Source organism: Lucilia sericata, unplaced genomic scaffold (assembly GCF_015586225.1).
Source record: "Lucilia sericata isolate MDLA Ls3-8-SP2 unplaced genomic scaffold, ASM1558622v1 Contig000982F_arrow, whole genome shotgun sequence".
Lineage (NCBI taxonomy): Eukaryota > Metazoa > Arthropoda > Insecta > Diptera > Calliphoridae > Lucilia > Lucilia sericata.
Window position 1 is genome coordinate 83,921 of NW_023994965.1, and position 18,799 is coordinate 102,719.

Consider the following 18,799-nt stretch of genomic DNA (forward strand, 5'->3'; position numbering starts at 1 on the left):
AAGTCCATTTTCTGGCTAAACGGAAGGCCCTAGGGCCAAAAGGATTAAAATCTGTGATCACTCTTACTTCGATTTTTTGGTGAAAACTTAAAAGTCCATTTTCTGGCTAAACGGAAGGCCCTAGGGCAAAAAGGATTAAAATCTGTGATCACTTTTACTTCCCACCGAATTTCGATTTTTTAGTGAAAACATAAGGATTAAAATCTGTGATCACTCTTACTTCCCACCAAATTTCGATATTTTGGTGAAAACATAAAAGTCCATTTTCTGGCTAAACGGAAGGCCCTAGGGCCAAAAGGATTAAAATCTGTGATCACTCTTACTTCGATTTTTTGGTGAAAACTTAAAAGTCCATTTTCTGGCTAAACGGAAGGCCCTAGGGCAAAAAGGATTAAAATCTGTGATCACTTTTACTTCCCACCGAATTTCGATTTTTTAGTGAAAACATAAGGATTAAAATCTGTGATCACTCTTACTTCCCACCAAATTTCGATATTTTAGTGAAAACATAAAAGTCCATTTTCTGGCTATACGGAAGGCCCTAGGGCAAAAAGGATTAAAATCTGTGATCACTCTTACTTCCCACCAAATTTCAATATTTTAGTGAAAACATAAAAGTCCATTTTCTGGCTAAACGGAAGGCCCTAGGGCAAAAAGGATTAAAATCTGTGATCACTCTTTCTTCCCACCAAATTTCAATTTTTTTCTGGAAACATAAAAGTCCATTTTCTGGCTAAACGGAAGGCCCTACTGCCAAAAGGATTAAAATCTGTGATCACTTTTACTTCCCACCAAATTTCGATTTTTCAGTGAAAACATAAAAGTCCATTTTCTGGCTAAACGGAAGGCCCTAGGGCCAAAAGGATTAAAATCTGTGATCACTCTTACTTCGATTTTTTGGTGAAAACTTAAAAGTCCATTTTCTGGCTAAACGGAAGGCCCTAGGGCAAAAAGGATTAAAATCTGTGATCACTTTTACTTCCCACCGAATTTCGATTTTTTAGTGAAAACATAAGGATTAAAATCTGTGATCACTCTTACTTCCCACCAAATTTCGATATTTTAGTGAAAACATAAAAGTCCATTTTCTGGCTATACGGAAGGCCCTAGGGCAAAAAGGATTAAAATCTGTGATCACTCTTACTTCCCACCAAATTTCAATATTTTAGTGAAAACATAAAAGTCCATTTTCTGGCTAAACGGAAGGCCCTAGGGCAAAAAGGATTAAAATCTGTGATCACTCTTTCTTCCCACCAAATTTCAATTTTTTTCTGGAAACATAAAAGTCCATTTTCTGGCTAAACGGAAGGCCCTACTGCCAAAAGGATTAAAATCTGTGATCACTTTTACTTCCCACCAAATTTCGATTTTTCAGTGAAAACATAAAAGTCCATTTTCTGGCTAAACGGAAGGCCCTAGGGCCAAAAGGATTAAAATCTGTGATCACTCTTACTTCGATTTTTTGGTGAAAACTTAAAAGTCCATTTTCTGGCTAAACGGAAGGCCCTAGGGCAAAAAGGATTAAAATCTGTGATCACTTTTACTTCCCACCGAATTTCGATTTTTTAGTGAAAACATAAGGATTAAAATCTGTGATCACTCTTACTTCCCACCAAATTTCGATATTTTAGTGAAAACATAAAAGTCCATTTTCTGGCTATACGGAAGGCCCTAGGGCAAAAAGGATTAAAATCTGTGATCACTCTTACTTCCCACCAAATTTCAATATTTTAGTGAAAACATAAAAGTCCATTTTCTGGCTAAACGGAAGGCCCTAGGGCAAAAAGGATTAAAATCTGTGATCACTCTTTCTTCCCACCAAATTTCAATTTTTTTCTGGAAACATAAAAGTCCATTTTCTGGCTAAACGGAAGGCCCTACTGCCAAAAGGATTAAAATCTGTGATCACTTTTACTTCCCACCAAATTTCGATTTTTCAGTGAAAACATAAAAGTCCATTTTCTGGCTAAACGGAAGGCCCTAGGGCCAGAAGGATTAAAATCTGTGATCACTCTTACTTCCCACCAAATTTCGATTTTTTGGTGAAAACTTAAAAGTCCATTTTCTGGCTAAACGGAAGGCCCTAGGGCCAAAAGGATTAAAATCTGTGATCACTCTTACTTCCCACCAAATTTCGATTTTTTAGTGAAAACATAAAAGTCCATTTTCTGGCTAAACGGAAGGCCCTAGGACAAAAAGGATTAAAATCTGTGATCACTTTTACTTCCCACCAAATTTCGATTTTTTAGTGAAAACATAAAAGTCCATTTTCTGGCTAAACGGAAGTCCCTAGGGCAAAAAGGATTAAAATCTGTGATCACTCTTTCTTCCCACCAAATTTCAATTTTTTTCTGAAAACATAAAAGTCCATTTTCTGGCTAAACGGAAGACCCTACTGCCAAAAGGATTAAAATCTGTGATCACTTTTACTTCCCACCAAATTTCGATTTTTTAGTGAAAACATAAGGATTAAAATCTGTGATCACTCTTACTTCCCACCAAATTTCGATATTTTGGTGAAAACATAAAAGTCCATTTTCTGGCTAAACGGAAGGCCCTAGGTCCAAAAGGATTAAAATCTGTGATCACTCTTACTTCCCACCAAATTTCGATTTTTTAGTGAAAATATAAAAGTCCATTTTCTGGCTAAACGGAAGGCCCTAGGTCCAAAAGGATTAAAATCTGTGATCACTCTTACTTCCCACCAAATTTCGATTTTTTAGTGAAAATATAAAAGTCCATTTTCTGGCTAAACGGAAGGCCCTAGGGCAAAAAGGATTAAAATCTGTGATCACTTTTACTTCCCACCAAATTTCGATTTTTTAGTGAAAACATAAAAGTCCATTTTCTGGCTAAATGGAAGGCCCTAGGGCAAAAAGGATTAAAATCTGTGATCACTCTTACTTCCCACCATAAAAGTCCATTTTCTGGCTAAACGGAAGGCCCTAGGTCCAAAAGGATTAAAATCTGTGATCACTCTTACTTTCCACCAAATTTCAATTTTTTGGCGAAAACATAAAAGTCCATTTTCTGGCTAAACGGAAGGCCCTAGGGCAAAAAGGATTAAAATCTGTGATCACTTTTACTTCCCACCAAATTTCAATTTTATAGTGAAAACATAAAAGTCCATTTTCTGGCTAAATGGAAGGCCCTAGGGCAAAAAGGATTAAAATCTGTGATCACTCTTACTTCCCACCAAATTTCAATTTTTTGGTGAAAACATAAAAGTCCATTTTCTGGCTAAACGGAAGTCCTTAGGGCCTAAAGCATTAAAATCTGTGATCACTCTTTCTTCCCACCAAATTTCGATTTTTTGGTGAAAACATAAAATTCCATTTTCTGGCTAAACGGAAGGCCCTAAGGATTAAAATCTGTGATCACTCTTTCTTCCCACCAAATTTCGATTTTTTGGTGAAAACTTAAAAGTCCATTTTCTGGCTAAACGGAAGGCCCTAGGGCAAAAAGGATTAATATCTGTGATCACTCTTACTTCCCACCAAATTTCGATTTTTTGGTGAAAACATAAAAGTCCATTTTCTGGCTAAACGGAAGGCCCTAGGGCCAAAAGGATTAAAATCTGTGATCACTCTTACTTCCCACCAAATTTCAATTTTTTGGTGAAAACATAAAAGTCCATTTTCTGGCTAAACGGAAGGCCCTAGGGCCAAAAGGATTAAAATCTGTGATCACTCTTACTTCCCACCAAATTTCGATTTTTTGGTGAAAACTTAAAAGTCCATTTTCTGGCTAAACGGAAGGCCCTAGGGCCAAAAGGATTAAAATCTGTGATCACTCTTACTTCCCACCAAATTTCAATTTTTTAGTGAAAACATAAAAGTCCATTTTCTGGCTAAACGGAAGGCCCTAGGGCAAAAAGGATTAAATTCTGTGATCACTCTTACTTCCCACCAAATTTTGAATTTTTTGTGAAAATATAAAAGTTCATTTTCTGGCTAAATGGAAGGCCCTAGGGCCAAAAGGATTAAAATCTGTGATCACTCTTACTTCCCACCAAATTTCAATTTTTTAGTGAAAACATAAAAGTCCATTTTCTGGCTAAACGGAAGGCCCTAGGGCAAGAAGGATTAAAATCTGTGATCACTCTTACTTCGATTTTTTGGTGAAAACTTAAAAGTCCATTTTCTGGCTAAACGGAAGGCCCTAGGGCAAAAAGGATTAAAATCTGTGATCACTTTTACTTCCCACCGAATTTCGATTTTTTAGTGAAAACATAAGGATTAAAATCTGTGATCACTCTTACTTCCCACCAAATTTCGATATTTTGGTGAAAACATAAAAGTCCATTTTCTGGCTAAACGGAAGGCCCTAGGGCCAAAAGGATTAAAATCTGTGATCACTCTTACTTCGATTTTTTGGTGAAAACTTAAAAGTCCATTTTCTGGCTAAACGGAAGGCCCTAGGGCAAAAAGGATTAAAATCTGTGATCACTTTTACTTCCCACCGAATTTCGATTTTTTAGTGAAAACATAAGGATTAAAATCTGTGATCACTCTTACTTCCCACCAAATTTCGATATTTTAGTGAAAACATAAAAGTCCATTTTCTGGCTAAACGGAAGGCCCTAGGGCAAAAAGGATTAAAATCTGTGATCACTCTTTCTTCCCACCAAATTTCAATTTTTTTCTGGAAACATAAAAGTCCATTTTCTGGCTAAACGGAAGGCCCTACTGCCAAAAGGATTAAAATCTGTGATCACTTTTACTTCCCACCAAATTTCGATTTTTCAGTGAAAACATAAAAGTCCATTTTCTGGCTAAACGGAAGGCACTAGGGCAAACAGGATTAAAATATGTGATTACTCTTACATCCCACCAAATTTCGATTTTTCAGTGAAAACATAAAAATCCATTTTCTGGCTAAACGGAAGGCCCTAAGGCAAAAAGGATTAAAATCTGTGATCACTCTTACTTCCCACCAAATTTCGATTTTTTGGTGAAAGCATAAAAGTCCATTTTCTGGCTAAACGGAAGGCCCTAGGGCCAAAAGGATTAAAATCTGCGATCACTCTTACTTTCCACAAAATTTTGATTTTTTAGTGAAAACATAAAAGTCCATTTTCTGGCTAAACGGAAGGCCCTAGGGCCAAAAGGATTAAAATCTGTGATCACTCTTACTTCCCACCAAATTTCAATTTTTTGGTGAAAACATAAAAGTCCATTTTCTGGCTAAACGGAAGGCCCTAGGGCCAAAAGGATTAAAATCTGTGATCACTCTTACTTCCCACCAAATTTCGATTTTTTGGTGAAAACTTAAAAGTCCATTTTCTGGCTAAACGGAAGGCCCTAGGGCCAAAAGGATTAAAATCTGTGATCACTCTTACTTCCCACCAAATTTCAATTTTTTAGTGAAAACATAAAAGTCCATTTTCTGGCTAAACGGAAGGCCCTAGGGCAAAAAGGATTAAATTCTGTGATCACTCTTACTTCCCACCAAATTTTGAATTTTTTGTGAAAATATAAAAGTTCATTTTCTGGCTAAATGGAAGGCCCTAGGGCCAAAAGGATTAAAATCTGTGATCACTCTTACTTCCCACCAAATTTCAATTTTTTAGTGAAAACATAAAAGTCCATTTTCTGGCTAAACGGAAGGCCCTAGGGCAAGAAGGATTAAAATCTGTGATCACTCTTACTTCGATTTTTTGGTGAAAACTTAAAAGTCCATTTTCTGGCTAAACGGAAGGCCCTAGGGCAAAAAGGATTAAAATCTGTGATCACTTTTACTTCCCACCGAATTTCGATTTTTTAGTGAAAACATAAGGATTAAAATCTGTGATCACTCTTACTTCCCACCAAATTTCGATATTTTGGTGAAAACATAAAAGTCCATTTTCTGGCTAAACGGAAGGCCCTAGGGCCAAAAGGATTAAAATCTGTGATCACTCTTACTTCGATTTTTTGGTGAAAACTTAAAAGTCCATTTTCTGGCTAAACGGAAGGCCCTAGGGCAAAAAGGATTAAAATCTGTGATCACTTTTACTTCCCACCGAATTTCGATTTTTTAGTGAAAACATAAGGATTAAAATCTGTGATCACTCTTACTTCCCACCAAATTTCGATATTTTAGTGAAAACATAAAAGTCCATTTTCTGGCTAAACGGAAGGCCCTAGGGCAAAAAGGATTAAAATCTGTGATCACTCTTACTTCCCACCAAATTTCGATATTTTAGTGAAAACATAAAAGTCCATTTTCTGGCTAAACGGAAGGCCCTAGGGCAAAAAGGATTAAAATCTGTGATCACTCTTTCTTCCCACCAAATTTCAATTTTTTTCTGGAAACATAAAAGTCCATTTTCTGGCTAAACGGAAGGCCCTACTGCCAAAAGGATTAAAATCTGTGATCACTTTTACTTCCCACCAAATTTCGATTTTTCAGTGAAAACATAAAAGTCCATTTTCTGGCTAAACGGAAGGCACTAGGGCAAACAGGATTAAAATATGTGATTACTCTTACATCCCACCAAATTTCGATTTTTCAGTGAAAACATAAAAGTCCATTTTCTGGCTAAACGGAAGGCCCTAAGGCAAAAAGGATTAAAATCTGTGATCACTCTTACTTCCCACCAAATTTCGATTTTTTGGTGAAAGCATAAAAGTCCATTTTCTGGCTAAACGGAAGGCCCTAGGGCCAAAAGGATTAAAATCTGCGATCACTCTTACTTTCCACAAAATTTTGATTTTTTAGTGAAAACATAAAAGTCCATTTTCTGGCTAAACGGAAGGCCCTAGGGCCAAAAGGATTAAAATCTGTGATCACTCTTACTTCCCACCAAATTTCAATTTTTTGGTGAAAACATAAAAATCCATTTTCTGGCTAAACGGAAGGCCCTAGGGCCAAAAGGATTAAAATCTGTGATCACTTTTACTTCCCACCAAATTTCGATTTTATAGTGAAAACATAAAAGTCCATTTTCTGGCTAAATGGAAGGCCCTAGGGCAAAAAGGATTAAAATCTGTGATCACTTTTACTTCCCACCAAATTTTAATTTTTTGGTGAAAACATAAAAGTCCATTTTCTGGCTAAACGGAAGGCCCTAGGGCCTAAAGGATTAAAATCTGTGATCACTCTTTCTTCCCACCAAATTTCGATTTTTTGGTGAAAACATAAAAGTCCATTTTCTGGCTAAACGGAAGGCCCTACGGCCAAAAGGATTAAAATCTGTGATCACTCTTACTTCCCACCAAAAATCAATTTTTTAGTGAAAACATAAAAGTCCATTTTCTGGCTAAACGGAAGGGCCTAGGGCAAAAAGGATTAAAATCTGTGATCACTCTTTCTTCCCACCAAATTTCAATTTTTTGGTGAAAATATAAAAGTCCATTTTCTGGCTAAACGGAAGGCCCTAGGGCAAAAAGGATTAAAATCTGTGATCACTCTTTCTTCCCACCAAATTTCAATTTTTTGGTGAAAACATAAAAGTCCATTTTCTGGCTAAACGGAAGGCCCTAGGGCCAAAAGGGTTAAAATCTGTGATCACTCTTACTTCCCACCAAATTTCGATTTTTTGGTGAAAACATAATTCAATATTTTTAGTGAAAACATAAAAGTCCATTTTCTGGCTAAACGGAAGGCCCTAGGGCAAAAAGGATTAAAATCTGTGATTACTTTTACTTCTCACGAAATTTCGATTTTTTGGTGAAAACATAAAGGTCCATTTTCTGGCTAAACGGAAGGCCCTAGGGCCAAAAGGATTAAAATCTGTGATCACTCTTACTTCCCACCAAATTTTGATTTTTTGGTGAAAACATAAAAGTCCATTTTCTGGCTAAAGTGAAGGCTCTAGGGCCAAAAGGATTAAAATCTGTGATCACTTTTACTTCCTACCAAATTTTGATTTTTTAGTGAAAACATAAAAGTCCATTTTCTGGCTGGGAAGTCTAGGGTTATAATGGACAACTTTTAGTAGGAAAAAACTTTCTGACTTCTATGATATCGCTAAAGGAATGGGATCTAATGCCATACCGGTAACTTTTTTATGAAAGTGGCCGATTGCAGTTTTATATAGCAATCTGACACATGACACTCTCTTTATTTAGGATTTCTTCAAATTATTTTTAATAAGCTTCGACTATAACTAAACTATCCTTTTTGCTTAAGTAGCTTATTAGTTTTTGTTCAATCTGCTTTTAGTTAATGTAAATAAGTTTTTATATTTAATTTTAATTATGCTTTTTAACTATTTTTCCTTTTCAAAAAATAGCTTGTTTACTTTTATTTCGAAATCACACATCCTCAGCATTAAAAAAAGCATTAAAAACTACTTGAATTGACTTTTGAAGTGAGAATTGGAAAAATTTCATAATTAAAGTCAATTCTTGTACAAAATATTGTATAAATAGTGTTGTATGTTGAAACACAAGCAAAAAAAAAAAAATAACTGTCCTATAAATGTCTCTCTTTATGTTTGTCTTGTAAACTAAAATAAACGTGCACCTCCTATAATTGGCTTAAAACCTTTCTACTTGTTTTCCCTCCAACAACCTCAAACCCAGCCCTCTCTGTTTCTCTTTTAACACCTATGACTGTTTGTTTATGAAAAAACCTAGTTTTGTAAAAAAAAATCCCTAAATTACTAAGAAAAGCCACTCGTAATAACGACACCATCATCACCACCACCAACCAAACAACCAACCACCATCACCACTAGCATAATGATCACCAACATCCCTTAAGGATAACAAGTCCAACACCAGCAACTAAGCAAGTGTGTGAAATGTGAATGTCTTAAATAAGTGCTACCGAGTTAACTCTAAGATGTCTTGAAGAGGAGGGGAACCACTGGAATGCAATTACTTACACTCAATGCTCTAAGGAGAAAGATGTTGTTGAACTGCACCAAACCACATCATAAACTTGTTTTGCATTTAAATTTCTTATTAACTAATTAATTGATTAATTATTGTATTATTTTAAAGTTGACAAACGTAAAATGAAGCTTGTTTCTTTTTTCTTTTGAATACTTCTCAATTATTGTAATTTAAATGTGTTGAAAAGTTGAAAGTTTGGAGTTGTTCTTCTATACTATTGTTTGGTTCCAAATTTCCATGTTTTCTTTTAGATTGATAATGACATATTACTACGACGTTCGTCGTCCCTGCGTCAGGGTTTGCCAAATGTTGGTGTTAATACGGGTAGAAGAAAATCTTCACTGGAGGAAATAGGCATTAGTCATTTTACCACCTTAATGCAGGCCACTAATCATACTAACCCCATTAAAATCGCTCTCAATGGTAGCATAGGCTTAGAGGTTAGTCATCAGCATACACACTCTAATACTCTTTCGCTCTTTATTAACTTTAAGCGCTTAGTTCATTCTTTTTTACCTAATCTTCCAAAGAATCGTATTTCATTACAGGTCACCCCGCCCGAAGAGCCTACACCGATATTGGGTGTACCCTGTGTTGTGCCTTCCGGTCAAGGTGGCGGCATTAATCCCTCTACCTTGGGTGGTGGCTCTACGCTAAATATCAATAATGTGGATTTATCACCCAGCCCTAATACAAATTTACCCCTGCAATTACCCCAAGATCAGTCACAAGGTGGATCCCAATCACAATTGCCCTCACCGCAACATTTACAGGGTACAATTGTATGATACAACCTAATGTGGGGTCGCCGACTCCGCTCCTCGATGTCGAAGAAAAATAAATGGATTTAATTTACAGCCAAAATCTATACATGTAGAGCATTTAGATGGAGGAGTGTGCAGCAAACGATGTGAGACCCCTCTATCTTTCGAATGGATATTATATTCAAAATCAACGACTTGTACATTTAAACTACTAAATAGTTTTGTTTAAATTTAGGTTTATTTTGTTATTTATTATCATTTTGTTATTAGATTTTAAGCAAAAAAAAAACGGTAAAACTAACTTTAAGATTACGTAGTTGGCCTTCTTTACTAATTATTTTCAATTGTTTCCTAATTAATTTTTAAGTGTTAATAACTATTATTTATTTATGTGTGTGTGTTTTTTAAGTTGTTTAAAAAGGAGTTCAATGCAACTTTGATTTTGAAAATTATTTATCAAAAAATATTTTTTTTAATAAAGTTATAGTTTTTGAATTGAATTTCTTAAACGTTATTAGTCTGAAGTGGAATATTCTCTACAGAGAAAAAATTTCATAGCTGCTACTCCGAGCTCTATTCTGAATAGTTGTGAATACTATGATCTCTGAGAGCACTAACTAGTTCATCTAACAAATCTAATTAGATTCGTTACACAGGCCGACAAAAAAAACGTAAATTATAAAATGTCGAATGCCATCTGAAAGTCCATTCTGCTGGATGAAAATATCTCGAAAATCAAAGAAGATATGTCAGATTTTAAGCCATTCTGTCGGATGAAGATATCTCGAAAATGAAAAAAGATATGGCAGTTGTTAAGCCTTTATTTTAAAGCTGAAAGAATTGACTTTCAGATGACATACAACATTTTATAAATAAAGTTGGACAAAAAGTGTCCAAAAAAGAGTTTTTTGAGAGATATCTCGAATTCCAGATGTGATGAAGAAATTCTGAAGACATTTACGGATTCAGCTCTAGGGTTTTGGGTTAATTTATTTGGCCTATGTTATTAACTAATTTTTGAGACAGATTATGAAAGCTCGAGCCAATATCATACGCTGGCAGATCAGGGCTACGCTAGTTATGCTTTATAGATCCATCTTTTTCGTCTGAGACTCTTCTGCAGTAACTTTAAGTATGTTTATAAGAAGTTTTAATGCATTTTTCGCAAAGACCACTAGTGTCAAGATTATTTTCTTTAAAAGTCCCAGAGCATTTTTGAAACCGGTTCCTCTAACGCCTATTGATGTTCGTTATCGCGGAAACGAGAATATGAATATCCGAATTCGAAAAAGGTTTCGTTTATGGATGATTTGTTTATTAAGCATTCGTTGAGAATTAAATTTCTTCGTATGTTCTCATATAGGTACTGCAACTTATACCAATTCAATTCAATATCAGATTGAACACGAGCCAGTACCTCTAACAGTCTGAACTAGTATGTGGAGTATTCTATTGTGTATGGGCATGTCTATGGACTAGTCGACTGTCTTGTACATTGACTAGTCTATTACTATATAGTCTTTTAACTAGTCCATGAAATAGTCTATTAACTACTCTATGAATTCATTTATTGAATACATTATGATATATTCTGTGGACCAATGTTTGTAATAGTCTGTTGACTTATCTATGAACCAGTCCGGAAAAGAGTCTATTGTCTAATTTATTATCTGTTCTATTGATTTGTATAATGCCTCTCAAATTGATTCTTTCCAAGTCTATTAACTAGACTACGATCTAGTCTATGAACAAGTTTTTGAATAGTCTATGAATTCATTATTATAATTTACATATATATTACATACTCCATGGACCTATAAATTGTTTAGTCTATTTACTATTCTATTGACTAATCTACGGACTATTCTATAGGTCAATCTATTGGCCATGTTTTGGTATAGTATATAGACTAATCTGTAGACTAAACTGTGCCCAAGCCTATGGACTAGTCATTAACCTATTCATTAGATTAGTCAATAGTTTACAATTTATAAAAACTACTTAACAAGTTGTGCTAGTGCAGCGGTATTTTTCCATATCAAATGCTAGTCAAAAGTACAATATTCATTGTCATTTTAACAAATTTCATCAAAAAAACTATTATTAATTTAATAATAGATCAAAGTAATCACTCACCTATTCCTTCCTTTCGTATCCAGCAAAAATTCCGATTTATTTTCAATGAATGGCCAATCTAAAGGCAAATTAAACACTTACGAAGGTTTACGTAAGCCAAAAAAAAGTAAACAACTTTTACATCACGTAACGAAACGTAGCAAGTAACTGAACCTTAAAACAACATACCGACTGCACGCTAGCGGCTTTAATTGAAATATTTTCGAAATATTAAAACACTTTTTTCACTAATTAACCTGATATTTTCTAATTGCAATTTGTTATAGAAATATTAAACAACATTTAAATTATATATTTATGAAAAAATATTTGTAATTTATTAACTTTTAATAGGATTTTTCTTATTAATTATACGAACACTCAGTAACAAACAACCGAACACTTGCAAAATTTCTAGAAAACTAACAAAAGAATGCAAGTAAAAGGTGATTGTTGTTGTTGTTATTGTTGTTTTCATTTTATTTTTTATTGAACTCCTTTTTGAACTCTTTTCTTCTATATTGACTGTTTTATAATTTTGTTTCGAATCTTTTTATAAATTATAAAATTGTAAATTATTAATTAATTTAAGCTTAAATAAACAAATTGGTAATAGTGTTGAATAAGTAATAAACTTTTAATTTTTTTTAGCATTATAAAAATGGTCAATTTTAAAACGAATTATAGAAAATTAAATTTAAATAATAAATTTAAAAAAAAAAAAAACAGATTAAATTCAGTGAAAATGCTGCAAAAATACAAGGTGTGTTTTGGGAACAAAAAAATTGTAGTTAAAATATAAAGTTGAAACAAATATTTAATAAACAAATTATATAATAAAATAAAAAACAACTAAAACGTAGTTTATATAAATGTAGATAAAAAAAGAAATAATTCAGACTTGAAAAAAAGAAAAATTTAACAAAATTGTTATATTTGTTATTTAATGAAATCTCATCTGGCAACATGTTAAAGTAATAACGAAATAAATTTGTTACATACTTTTAGGCTGCAACAATTTTTTAGAAAATGTGTCAGGCATGGGAAATTTATTTATTTAGATAGACATTAAAAATAGTTTGCTACACTATGGACTAGTCCCTAGACTACTCTATGGACTAGTCTGTAGACTACTCTATGAACTAGTCTGTAGACTACTCTACTACTCTATGGATTAGTCTGTCCACTAGTCTATATTTTAATCTATGGACTAGTCTATGAACAAGTCTGTAGACTACACTATGGACTAGTCTTTAGACTGATCATGTGACTAGTCTATGGACTTGTCTCTACTCTACTCTATGGACTAGTCTGTAGACCACTCTATGGACTACTCTATGGACTAGTCTGTAGACCACTCTATGGACTAGTCTATAGACTACTCTAGGGACTAGTCTGTAGGTTACTCTATGAAGTAGTCTGTAGGCTACTCTATGGAGTAGCCTGTAGGCTATTCTATGGACTAGACTGTAGATTATTCTATGGACTAGACTGTAGACTACTCTATGGACTAGTCTGTAGACTACTCTATGGACTAGACTGTAGACTACTCTGTGGACTGGTCTGTAGACTATTCTATGGACTAGTATGTAGTCTAGGGATAATCTGAAGACTACGCTATGGACTAGTCTGTAGAATATTCTACTACTCTATGGATTAGTCTGTGGACTAGTCTGTTGAGTAATCTATGGACTAGTCTATGGACAAGTCTGTACACTACTCTATGGTGCAGTCTGTAGACTACTTTATAGACTACTCTATGGGTTAGTCTTAAGAATAATTTTTTGGACTTGTCTCTACTCTACTCTATGGACTAGTCTGTAGACCACTCTATGGACTAGCCTATAGACTACTCTATGGACTAGTCTGTAGACCACTCTATGGACTAGTCTGTAGGTTACTCTATGAAGTAGTCTGTAGGCTACTCTATGGACTAGTCTGTAGGATACTCTATGGAGTAGCCTGTAGGCTATTCTATGGACTAGACTGTAGATTATTCTATGGACTAGACTGTAGACTACTCTATGGACTAGTCTGTAGACTACTCTATGGACTAGACTGTAGACTACTCTGTGGACTGGTCTGTAGACTATTCTATGGACTAGTCTGTAGACTATTCTACTACTCTATGGATTAGTCTGTGGACTAGTCTGTTGAGTAATCTATGGACTAGTCTATGGACAAGTCTGTTCACTACTCCATGGTGCAGTCTGTAGACTACTTTATAGACTACTCTATGGGTTAGTCTTAAGAATAATTTTGATTTAGTATATGAACTAGTCTGATGATTAGTCTATGTACTAGTCTGTAGACTATTCTGTAGGCTAGACTGTAGACTACTCAATGGACTATTCTCTAGAATAGTCTATGGACTAACCTCTAGAATAGTCTATGGACTAGTCCCTAGACTACTCTATGGACTAGTCTGAAGACTACTCTATGGACTACTCTTTGGACTAGTCTGTGGACTACTCTTTGGACTAGTCTGTAGACTACTCTTTGGACTAGTCTGTAGACTACTCTTTGGACTAGTCTGTAGACTACTCTATGGACTAGTCTGTAGACTACTCTATGGACTGGTCTGTAAACTATTCTATGGACTGGTCTGTAGACCAGTCTATGTATTGATCTGCACAGTAGTCTGTAGGCTACTCTATGGCTTACTTAATGGACTAGTCTGCAGTCCAGTCTATGAACTAATATCTAGACTAGTGTGAACAGTAGTCTGAATGCGGACTTATATTTGGACTATTCTGTAGAGCAGTCTACGAACTAGCTAGTAGTCTAGTTTATGGATTATTCCAGTTCCTAATCTGTAAACTAGTATATAAGTTAGTCTATAAACTTATGTGTAAACTATTCCATTGACTGAGTCTATGGATTATCCTCTGGACTTCTATATAAACATGTCGGTGGACTTTTGTATGGACTATGTAATGGACTAATCTATAGAGTGTTCAAATACTAGCCCCTTCTGAAGTCTATGGAGAAATTTCATGACTAGTCTACGGACAATGCTATGGACTGGTATGTACAATATACTCTATTCCGTACACTAGTTAATGGTCTAGTCTATCAACTAGTCGATTGACTAGGTTATAAAATAGTAAATGGACTGGTCTATTGACTGATCTAAATAACGCACAATTTCTTGAGCTTTCTATCGATATATAAAACACGTTTTCATTGCCTTCTTGTTAACAAAGTTATATTTCAATTTTCTTTCTTTCTTATCCATTTTTAAACTACAGAACCAAGTCTGAATTTTTCTTTAAGCTTAAGATTTAAACAAAAAACAAATTGTAAATATGATATAAAAAATGGCAAATATTTAAAAAAAAAAACAAAATTTTTGATTTTGCTTCTTAAAATTGAAATGTTAAAAACATCTTAAGTTTTTGAATTTATTAGATTTAAGTTAAAATAAAATTGAAATTACAACAAAAACAGAAAACGCTTTGGTAAACAATAAATGCTTTAGAATTTTTAAAAAGAAGAAGACACGCTAGTTGTTTTTCTTTTAAGTCGGTGCAAATTTTCCATAAGAAATGTGTAAGAATGGACTATAATGAAGAAAACTAAACGTTAATAAGGAAAAACCTTACTTTACACCTAAAGGGTCAAAGGTTAAATTTATAAAAAATTGAGGTTAGCCTTAAAAATGTTTAAATAAATTATCATTTACCTCTTTTGTAAAAGGTTTTTAAAATTAAAATTGAAAATTAAACATTTTAGGCATTTGGAATGGAAATAAAATTTTAATTTTTTAAATAAATTAGAAAAATAAATCCTTTAAAACTTGCTAGACTTTCTTTTTGCACTGTGTAGATTAAAAAATTTGCAATATAGCGAAAATAGTTTTCAAAAACAATATTTATTTTTTAAATACAAAACTGATTTTAATAAAAACTAAACTATATGTACAAATTTAAAGAAAAAAGATCAGACATAATAAAACGCTAAATTATAGACAAATTATTACTGTTTTAAAAAATACTAAACCCCTCCCTACCTTATAAAAGAAAAAACATATGTAAATTATAAAAAATGTGGTAATTTATATAAAGCTCAGAGTAAATATTAAAAGAACATTTAAAACTATAAATTAAATATATTTATTAGGAAAACTAAAAATAAAACTAAAATTACCTAGTTATACAAATTGAAAATTGGAATAAAAAGAAATCTAAAAACTGAGAAAAAATAATTATAATAAAACTCAAATAACAAAAAAATATGTAATTAAATAAAAATTGTTCAAGAAAAAAAACTAAGTTAAAAAAATAAAGAAATATAAATAAAAGCAATTTGTCTAAGAAATTCTATTATATCGAACCAATTAGGATTTACTCTCAGCTCAGGTCTAGTCTATAGTCTAGTCTATAGTCTAGTCTATAGTCTAGTCTATAGTCTAGTCTATAGTCTAGTCTATAGTCTAGTCTATTAGTCTAGTCTAGTCTAGTCTAGTCTAGTCTAGTCTATAGTCTAGTCTATAGTCTAGTCTATAGTCTAGTCTATAGTCTAGTCTATAGTCTAGTCTATAGTCTAGTCTATAGTCTAGTCTATAGTCTAGTCTATAGTCTAGTCTATAGTCTAGTCTATAGTCTAGTCTATAGTCTAGTCTATAGTCTAGTCTATAGTCTAGTCTATAGTCTAGTCTATAGTCTAGTCTATAGTCTAGTCTATAGTCTAGTCTATAGTCTAGTCTATAGTCTAGTCTATAGTCTAGTCTATAGTCTAGTCTATAGTCTAGTCTATAGTCTAGTCTATAGTCTAGTCTATAGTCTAGTCTATAGTCTAGTCTATAGTCTAGTCTATAGTAGTCTATAGTCTAGTCTATAGTCTAGTCTATAGTCTAGTCTATAGTCTAGTCTATAGTCTAGTCTATAGTCTAGTCTATAGTCTAGTCTATAGTCTAGTCTATAGTCTAGTCTATAGTCTAGTCTATAGTCTAGTCTATAGTCTAGTCTATAGTCTAGTCTATAGTCTAGTCTATAGTCTAGTCTATAGTCTAGTCTATAGTCTAGTCTATAGTCTAGTCTATAGTCTAGTCTATAGTCTAGTCTATAGTCTAGTCTATAGTCTAGTCTATAGTCTAGTCTATAGTCTAGTCTATAGTCTAGTCTATAGTCTAGTCTATAGTCTAGTCTATAGTCTAGTCTATAGTCTAGTCTATAGTCTAGTCTATAGTCTAGTCTATAGTCTAGTCTATAGTCTAGTCTATAGTCTAGTCTATAGTCTAGTCTATAGTCTAGTCTATAGTCTAGTCTATAGTCTAGTCTATAGTCTAGTCTATAGTCTAGTCTATAGTCTAGTCTATAGTCTAGTCTATAGTCTAGTCTATAGTCTAGTCTATAGTCTAGTCTATAGTCTAGTCTATAGTCTAGTCTATAGTATAGTCTATAGTCTAGCCTATAGTCTAGTCTATAGTCTAGTCTATAGTCTAGTCTATAGTCTAGTCTATAGTCTAGTCTATAGTCTAGTCTATAGTCTAGTCTATAGTCTAGTCTATAGTCTAGTCCATAGTCTAGTCTATAGTCTAGTCTATAGTCTAGTCTATAATCTAGTCTATAGTCTAGTCTATAGTCTAGTCTATAGTCTAGTCTATAGTCTAGTCTATAGTCTAGTCTATAGTCCACTCTATAGTCCAGTCTATAGTCTAGTCTATAGTCCAGTCTATAGTCCAGTCTATAGTCCAGTCTATAGTCCAGTCTATAGTCTAGTCTATAGTCCAGTCTATAGTCCAGTCTATAGTCCAGTCTATAGTCCAATCTATAGTCCAGTCTATAGTCCAGTCTATAGTCCAGTAGTCCAGTCTATAGTCCAGTCTATAGTCCAGTCTATAGTCCAGTCTAGTCCAGTCTATAGTCTAGTCTATAGTCCAGTCAATAGTCCAGTCTATAGTCCAGTCTATAGTTCAATCTATAGTCCAGTCTATAGGCCAGTCTATAGTCTTGTCTATAGTCCAGTCTATAGTCCAGTCTAGAGTCCAGTCTATAGTCCAGTCTATAGTCTAGTCTATAGTCTAGTCTATAGTCCAGTCTATAGTCCAGTCCATAGTCCAGTCTATAGTCCAGTCTATAGTCCAGTCTATAGTCCAGTCTATAGTCCAGTCTATAGTCCAGTCTCTAGTCCAGTCTATAGTCCAGTCCATAGTCCAGTCTATAGTCTAGTCTATACTCCAGTCTATAGTCCAGTCTATAGTCCAGTCTATAGTCCAGTCTACAGTCGAGTCTATACTCCAGTCTCTAGTCCAGTCTATAGTCCAGTCTATAGTCCATTCTATAGTCCAGTCTATAGTCTAGTCAATAGCCTAGTCTATAGTCTAGTCAATAGCCTAGTCTATAGTCTAGCCCTTTTAAAAATTTTGAATTAAAAATTAAATTAAAATAATCACTCACCTTATTTAACACTTATTTCCTTTCCGCCAACAATTTTATTTCCTATTTTTAGCAAACTTTTAATTAACTTTTTTATGTAATTTATTTTTTCTCATTTTTTTCAAAGCTTTTTATTTATTTTCACAACTTTTTTTAATTTCTTAGCTTTTTCTTTTGCCTACAAAGATCTACACTTGATTTCCTTCTCATTTCCTATACTATAATTAAAAGCTTTTTTATTTGAAATTATTTTACTTCTTCATTTTTCTTTACAAAACTTATAAGAGCTTTTCATTTCTCATTAACAAACATTTTTTCCACTTTCCAACCAACCAACCAATGAACTTAACACTCCCCTACTCACACCCACAAACTCTTATTAACAACGAATGGCCAAACTAAAGCAACACACCGATCGACTCTGCATTTTATCATATTCCAAACACATTTGTAAAACTATTTTTACTAATTTACAAGTAACTTTTTAACAAACTTTTTACACACAACGATTAACAAACATTTAAATTTTATATTTATGCAAAAATAGTAACAATTTATTAATTTTTAACCGGATTTATTAATTAATTAAACGACCACTAATCACCGAACAACCGAACTCTTGCGAAATTTCTAGAAAACTAAAAGAGAAAAATGCAAGTAATGATTCTGTTGCTATTGTTGTTGTTATTGCTGCTGTCATTTTTTGATTTGTACT

At 33.6% G+C, this 18,799-nt stretch overlaps 1 protein-coding gene across 16 annotated transcripts in view; it reads left to right on the forward strand.

The window, feature by feature from the left end:
* Nucleotides 1-12,787, forward strand: part of LOC119609445 (potassium channel subfamily T member 2) — a 73,351-nt gene extending 60,564 nt beyond the window's left edge. For 9 of the 16 annotated variants that reach the window (XM_037964214.1, XM_037964217.1, XM_037964215.1 and 6 more), the window contains 2 exons: nt 9,077-9,265; nt 9,356-12,787. In XM_037964214.1, coding sequence (XP_037820142.1) covers nt 9,077-9,265; nt 9,356-9,613 — 447 coding nt within the window. In that variant the 3' untranslated portion in view covers nt 9,614-12,787. The remainder of the gene's footprint in view (nt 1-9,076; nt 9,266-9,355) is intronic. The other 7 variants (XM_037964221.1, XM_037964225.1, XM_037964230.1 and 4 more) reach the window with 3 other exon arrangements.
* Nucleotides 12,788-18,799: the final 6,012 nt, after the last annotated feature.